Source organism: Monodelphis domestica, chromosome 2 (genome assembly GCF_027887165.1).
Source record: "Monodelphis domestica isolate mMonDom1 chromosome 2, mMonDom1.pri, whole genome shotgun sequence".
Lineage (NCBI taxonomy): Eukaryota > Metazoa > Chordata > Mammalia > Didelphimorphia > Didelphidae > Monodelphis > Monodelphis domestica.
The window spans coordinates 510,125,470-510,133,452 of record NC_077228.1 but is presented as its reverse complement, the minus strand read 5'-3'; the positions used below and the strand labels follow the sequence as shown (position 1 = coordinate 510,133,452).

The following is a 7,983-nucleotide window of genomic DNA, read 5'->3' as shown; positions in this document are numbered from 1 at the left end:
CTTCCAAATCTCTGGGGTTCAGGGATGCTGAAGCCGTCTCTGGCTTCCTTCTAGTCCTGGGCTAAACTCCCTCTTCTGCAAGAAGCCTTTCCCAGTGCTCTTTGTCTTAGTTCCCTCCCTCTGAGATTAACCCCAGTTTATCCTGCCTGTGTCTCCACTGTGGATATGTGTCTGCATGAAGTCTCTTCCATCAGCCTGGGAGACCAGGATTCTTTTTTGCCTGGTACTTAGCACAGTTCTTGGCATACAAGGAGTGCTTAATAAATGCTTGCTGACTTGGTACTAAACAAAACTAAACATTTTTAAAATGTGTTTGTGACCACCATTTTTTATTCCTGTGCACTATCTCCAGCATGCCAGAAGGCCTCTATGAAGGGTTGCACCAGCCTGGGTGGGAGAACCCAAACAGAGGAGAGATGAACACGGCGCCCACATGGTTTCCTGCTGATCCTCTTTCCTGCTGTCCACTCTGCTTTCTGTCAGCAGTAATGAAACTCATTCTAAAAAATGACATACAATAATGGTTTAATTAGCTGCATTGTCACGCTCCAATATACACCAAGAAATCACTTCCAGATGGGGAACATGAAAGACATTTATGACAAAAAAACAACATCCTCTTATTGGAAGGAAATTTACATCTTAGTTAGGTGTCCAATTCGAGGGCTCCAGCAGCACCCAGTTTTGATAAATACAAGGAAATAGGAAATTATTTTACATATAAAAGACAAAGCACACCCTTTAGGTAGACTGACTTTCCAATATGCCTGTGTATTCAGTATTTGGCTCCATTCAGTTCATCCATATTCTCTTACTACCATCGTACTCATTTGGAAGAAAGAACCAGACCAGCACAAGGCACGTGAAACATCTGCCTTCACCCTACAAGCACCTAATTTACATCAGCGGTGTCTTTCACAAAGAACAGAGCTAAACACTCTAGTCAGGAATCGTTAGAATGTCCTTGGTTCCTGGTCAAAAGGGAGTTTAGGCACCCTGGCTACGTACCCATCATATTTCAGTGTACACTGCTATGGGACTACCAAATATCTGGCAGAGTTTGCTGCCTTGCTCAGCTAACTGGTCTATAGTCTGCTGGATCTTAACCCCTTCTGGTCTCCATGTTTTGTTACACTGATTTGTTTTTGGTAGAATACCTGCTATTGGGCCTGCTCAAATGAATTGACTGTGAGAAAGCAGAAAGGGGCTGTTGTTATGAGAGGCAGGGCAAAGCGGCTGCCCAGTGGCTGATGTGCAGACTAGGGAGCCTGGTTGGTTGTTTTAGGTTGGGGAAAAAATAAGACACTGCCCCCCCCCCCCCATTCATTCTGTAAATGAGAGTGAAGGTTATCTCTAGCAACAAAGAAAATTCCATCCCATCATTCATCAGTTCTTATGTCCATGTTATATATAACATTTCCCAGTCTGACTTCTCCGGGTTGGGCTCTTCCTGTTCACATGAGATTTATCAATTTTTCGCTCTAAACAACCCCAATGGAAGAACGTGTACAGAAGCATTACCTTTTAGGAGTTGCAAATGACCAATGTTAGAAGCAGAACTTTGGCATTAGCCACTTATAAGTGTTTGAGATTTTCTGTCAACCCTAAGGGATCTGGGAATTTGAGAAGGGTAGGCACCTATTAAAGTTAACCAAATAGTGTAGCTGCCCACTGTGGCTCTTGTCAGGTAGGTGGTTTAGAAGTTAAAAATAATACAATGATGCTGCTAGAGAAAGAGAACTAAGAGTCTAGCCAACATGGAAAAAGGCAGGCTTGAGGCACAGGCCATAACATCAACATCAACTATAGATTTAAGCAATCAGCAAAGAATATCCCTTGTGATGTCTGTACTAAATCTAATATGCAATAAATATATTTTGGTTAAAGAGCCAGTAATCTGTCCACTTAGAGGAATCTCTCCTAACACTGAAGCACAAGGCCTTTCTGTAGTGTTCAGCCCTGAGAAGCAGAGCCCTTCAACTGAGACCTACTCAGACCTGTTGGCCCCCTTAAAGAGGAGGGCCTGGAGACCCAAGGCATTGAGAAATAAATATATCTCAGCAGATCATACCATAAAGGAATCAAGAAAAAAATCAAGATTAAAAAAAAGGATGTCTCACTAAGCTCTGAGAAACTAGTCTGCTATCACTGCTCCCACGGGCCTTTAATGATCTGCTAAACCATGCATCTAAAGAAATCTGCTGGTGACAGAAGAGAATCTCAGATGAACTGAATTTAAACCAACTATCCCAGATATGGTAGGAAAAGGAGATGGGATCAGCTCTCAGAAAAGGAAGTAAAATTCAGTTAGTGCTAGTTGAATCATCTTTCCCAAAGCAACCCTGTTAATAGCCTTACACACACCCCTGAAGGGCATCTAGTGGTAGGCCAGCCTCTCAGCAGTCTTCCACCTCTCTACCCTTTATGTCAAAATCGACATTATAAATATTCTCCCAAATCCTAAATTTCCCCATCTTCTTCCCATCAATGTCTTGCAGTCTAAGTCCAGGACCTAAAAGGCCCCTCAACTAGCAAGGATAGACTGAAACTGAAGAAATTTATTCAGAAGAAACAGAATTGGGACCAGTGAGCCAAATTAGGGAGCCAGGCTAATGGGATGGAATGATTAGGAAAATGGGAAGACTTTTTTAAAAAATTTCAAACTCTACATAACAAACCATATGGGCATTTTATGAATTTCCCAGAATGCTTTTTCATTCTAAAAACTTAGTGTTCTAATCTCCCCCCCCCCCCCCCGGGTCACATTGCCCTCCAGCTGACATCAGATATGTTGCAAATAAAGGGCTGCATTAGATGAATCATCTCTCTACAAGGAGCTCATCCTTCCTTCTCACACCCTCTCTGAAATATATACAACTGAACAAAAGCTATAGGCCAATATGGATCACACTTTCATGCATTATTCTCTGAGTTAACCCCAAAGGGGCTTCAGATGAAGTTCCACTGTTACAGAAACATCATGCTTTTTGTGGCCATGAGAAGTGGCTTCCTGATGACTGAGAAGGAATCATTTTTCTCTAAGAAATCAAGGGGCTTTGTGCTGTCATCTCATGGCCAAACTCTGAGGGTACGTCAGACTAGCCACAGACAAAGAGGCAGCGGTTCACTGGGGGACACAGAGGGGTCAACTCCGGTGGGCATTTTAGGAGGCCTTCTTTCAGCCAACATTTCACTTCTAAGTCCACTTCTGGACCTCTGGTGCGGTTTTTATCAGTAATTGCATAATGTGGCATTCTAGTTACATATGTCTATTAACATCCATCATTTCAAGCTCATCTTACGTGGACAGTGATAAGGCCTATATTTGAGTTAAGGGGAAGTGGGGGAAAAGGTGGAAAAGTGACAATCCACCAAGTGAGATTTCTTCCTAGTTTTGCCTCCTACCCAACCCAAGCACACTGCTAAGAAGCTAAGAGTTACTGGGATGGTGGGAGTGAGGACGAAGGGAGAGGACAGCAAGAAATGGGAATGGCAAACAGTTCTGTAACCTTACCAAGCAAGGATGCTGGGTAGCATCTTTACCCCAAAGCAGATGTCTATCTGGCTACTCTCACAAGGACCACGATACAGACACTTGGCCTCTGAGGGCCTGGCATCAGAGGACTCGCTGGCCCCAAGGAAGAGCTTCTTCAGAAGCTATGGAAACCAGATTCTAAGCTGAAAAAGTTGGAAAGAGCAGAGCTGTAACTTGGCTAAATGGGGAACAAGATAAAGGCAAACCAGAATCTGCTAGGAAAGCTGGTTTGGTAGAGGGCATATCCCTAGGAACATCTGTCACCCCACATGCTCTGGACTTGGAGCTCTCTCTGGGACAGGTACAAAGCACTCCCTGGGGGCTAATTAGACAAGAGCTTCTAGATGGATTGGGGGTTATTAGCTTTTTACTGCAGAGTTATCAATGGGCAGTCTCAAGGTAAGGAACAAGGTCCAATGTTAGCTGGGGGGACAGCTAGAGGTGACATGGCAATAAGTCTCTCAAAATCTGCACAACAGTGGATGAAAATTAAAAGCAAACTTCCACTTGATTCTGTCTTAAGACTGTTTTTAGGGATTAAAGATGGCTCCGAAATAGCCCCTGGTAATAGAGTCTCAAACAGTGAAATACACAACCCTCCCATTTTCTTTTTCCCTTCCCAAACTGGCTTCATAGCTTGGGGAAGGAGTAACCACATAACATGGCAAATGTACATTAATAAACCCAAATTTCCCAGTAAAACACGAGGAGAATGATGCTCATCTGAGAATTAGAGAGAGGGGAAGGGAGGCCTAAGGGCCTTCCAGGACAGCAGCCTGCTAAGGGTTGGAGGATGGGCCACTCTCTGGCAAAGGGACCCTCTCCTGCCTGCTCAAAGCCTCTTTTTGATGAGTTTCTCCAGTTTTCGGATGCGGGATGATTCTTGTTCAGGTGTTGGTGCTGTCAGGGATGTAGAGCCAGTCCCCTCTGATGCTGATGGTGGGGTAGGGAGCCGCTGGCGGAAGAGTTCCAGCATGCTGCTCTGCTCACTTCTCTTAAGGCCCTAGGGAGAGAGAAGAGTCCATGAAGTGTCTCCACAGTCCTGAGAGAGGAATACAGATCATCTGTGCTGTGAGGCAGGTTCATAGAAATAGCGACGGCCAATCTCAGGCCCTCCTTCAGATCTAATCACACTCATAAGGGCACCCAGGAATCCTAACTTGTGCCACCCTCTCATTGCACAAAGCAGGTGAGAGGCAAAAGGACTTGCCCATGGTCATGTAGCTAGTGATTTGAGCCCTGGGCCGGGATTCTCTCTAATAGCCTTTCTGCGAGTTCAAACCCAAGGCCCAAGCAAGAAAGCAAGAACAAAGGGACAGGGAGGAAAGAGGAGGAAAAGCAAAGTGAGACAAAAGGAGAAAGAGGAAAAAGAAATGGCAGAGAGGGGAAGCACTCCAAGGAGAGGAGGCTGTGCAGGTGTGAGCTAGACCAGGCACCAGTTCTGACCTTCATGTCCAGGATCTTCTGGAAGGTTTCTGTGTTACAGTCTGTGAGGAGTTTGATGAGGTTGTCCACAAACACCACCAATGGCTCATGAGGGGCCATAACCACCTAGGAGTTGACACAGAAAATAAACAAGATTATTTTCCCTCCCAAAGCTTTACCCACTGCCCCAAAATCACTGTAACCACAATGACAAAAATGACAACATTTGCCCATGATAGAAGTCCTAAAAGGCCATTAACTGGTAATGTCTGGGGAGATCTATTCCTTAGAGAGCTTTTTCAGCCTCTGCTTGTGGTCCCAATACATCACTGATTCTGAAAGGCATAGGGGCCTACCAAACTGACTGACATATAACAAATTCTTTTCTTTTACTCTTGTGTGAATGAAAGGATGTCCTGACTCTCATTTTTTCTTTTTACAACTAAGGATACAAATTTTAATTTAGCATTTCAATTACCTTCATGTTGGAACTAAAAAAAATGCTAAAAATGGTTTTTATGTGTATTTGGGGGGGAAATATAATAATAAAAATATAAGAACGGAGGCAGCAGGATGGCTCAGTTGTCAGAGAGTCAAGCCTGGAGACAGGAGGTCCTTGCATCAAATCTGACCTCAGATACTTCTTAGCTGTGTGACCCTAGGCATGTCACTTAATCCTGCTGCTAAGCCCATACTGTTTTTCTGCCTTAGAACCATTACATAATATTGATTCTAAGACAGAAAGTAAGAGTCTAAAAACTAAAATAAAATAGCCTACATGAAAATCTTAGTTAAAAAAGGGGAGAGAGTAGCTGCAACAAATGATCCCTTCTAACTAAACTTTTTTGGCTTTGGAACGTCTACCCTGGGACCCAGCCCTGTTCTAAGTGGTCAGTACCTTCCGTGACCCTTTTTAATCTATCCAGTCCCAGGAAAGCTTCACTTTATAGCCACCACCTTCTTGCCATTTATCAAGCTCTGACCCACATATGGTCTCCCTCCCTCCCATTTCCAGCTCCAGAATCACAAACAAACCAATACTGTCATTGTTGCAATGCCACTGTCACATGACTTTGCAAACCACAATATCCTTCCTCAGCTACCACTCGTCTGTGTGCTCCTATCAGAATGGAAGCTCCTAGGGATGCCTTCATCCTTTTATTCCCAAGTCTTAACACAGTGCTTAGCACACTGCAGGCACTTAAATGTTTATTTCATTCATGTAAATCTGCACAGCCAGCATCCCCAAAGAATTAAAAGTGTATCAGGTAGAATACAACTAGGTGACTCAGTGAATTGAGAGCCAGGTCTGGAGATGGGAGGTCCTGGGTTCAAATCTGGCCTCAAATTCTTCCTAGCTATGTGACCTTGGGCAAGTCATTTGACTCCCACTGCCTAGCCCTTACCCTTTTTCTGCCTTAGAAACAATAAATAGTATCGATTCTGAGATGGAAGAGGTTTTTTTTTTTTTAAAGTTTGATATAACCATCCACTCAGAAAATAGTCTTTATGAAATTGCAAAGCTCTATTAGGTGGTACAATAGATGACTGGTAGGGCTAGAATCAAGACCTGAATACAAATCTATTTTTACTAGTTGTGTGACTCTTGGCAAGTGTGAATCTTAAAAATTGCTCAGACTGTACCTTAGAAGATTTGGTTAAGGCTATTCCCTTATTGTAACAAATGAAGGTACTTGATCAGGAATGTATTGGGAATTTTAACATTACTCCACCCATACTTAGGCATACTTTAGGGGAAGATAAAGTTGTAAACTCCTTACTGAACAATGAAAAGTCCCTAAGTCATACTTATAGTGAAGCTAAAACCTTAAGCTAGGTCTATTTTTAGATCTAATACAAAAGGGTGCTAAGTACCTATAAAGGTTAAATTAATCACTAAAAGGTCAAGCAACTTACAAAAGGCAAGCTTAACAAAAGAGGTGTGAAGTTTTAAGTCTATCCAGAGAAGGTGAGAACTAAGAATGGGCAGTCCTGGGAAAAGCGTCTATTGTGATTGGTAGATGTGAAAATTTAGGGGAGGTGACACAAGAGAAAATTTCTTTAAAAGGAAGGGACTTACTGAATTTGAGGGATTGGAGTTTTTAGTTGGAGTTTGGAGTTACTTGGAGGAGCTGGGTCTCTGAAACTCAGTTCTGGAGTTGAGGATTTCAGTGAAGGACTGGAGTTTTGCTTGGGACAAATCTTGTGGTGAGTGATTAAAGACTGACTAGTCTCTCCTAAAGCTCAGGCCTAGGCTGTTTGGCCTAGGCTCTTCATACTATATTTCTCTTATTCTCTCTCTCTCCCTTTCCTTAATTCCTTCATTTGTATTAATTAAAATCTCCATAAAACCCAGCTGACTTGGGTATTTTCATATTTGGGAATTTTTCCCATGGCGACCACTTATTTTTGATTAAAATCAAGACACTAAAATTATCTTTACGGTTTTGGCAATTCACAGTCTTGAAACCCATATTTTCTCAGTTACACAAGTCACTTAACCCCCACCCCTAGTCCTTACCACTCTTCTGCCTTTGAATCAATACACAATATTGAGTCTAAAATAAGGCTTTAAAAAAAAAGTGTATTAAAGAAGGTGCAGGTAGGTGGCTCAGTGGATAGAGAGCCGGGCCTGGAGATGAGAAGCTCTGGGTTCAGATCTGGCCTCAGACACTTCCTAGCTGTGTGGCCCTGGGCAAGTCACTTAATCCTCATTGCCTAGCCCCTTGTCATTCTGTCTGAGAACTAATAAAACACAGCATTGATTCTAAGATGATATGTAAAGGTTTTAAAAAAGAGTCTATTAAGCAAAAGAAGAGCTATAAAAATCACAAACATAAAATCTAACCATTAGCAAAGTCCCCTGAATCCTGGAAGATTCTTTATGCCTATCACCACACAGACTTTGTTTTTTGTTTTTAAGGCAAAGAGTTAAGTACTTGCCCAAGTTCCCATAGCTAGTAAGTATTTGAGGCTGAATTTGGGTCTTCTTGACTTCAGGCCCAGTGCTCTATCTACTGTGC

At 42.8% G+C, this 7,983-nt stretch overlaps 1 protein-coding gene across 1 annotated transcript in view; it reads right to left on the bottom strand.

Moving 5' to 3' along the window:
- Positions 1-508: 508 nt before the first annotated feature.
- VPS53 (VPS53 subunit of GARP complex) overlaps positions 509-7,983 on the bottom strand; it is a 164,389-nt gene continuing 156,914 nt past the window's right edge. The window contains exons 21-22 of the mRNA XM_016429290.2: positions 4,982-5,086; positions 509-4,538 (exon numbers count right to left, since the gene is read on the bottom strand). Of these exons, the coding sequence (XP_016284776.1) occupies positions 4,368-4,538; positions 4,982-5,086 (276 nt within the window). The 3' untranslated portion in view covers positions 509-4,367. The remainder of the gene's footprint in view (positions 4,539-4,981; positions 5,087-7,983) is intronic.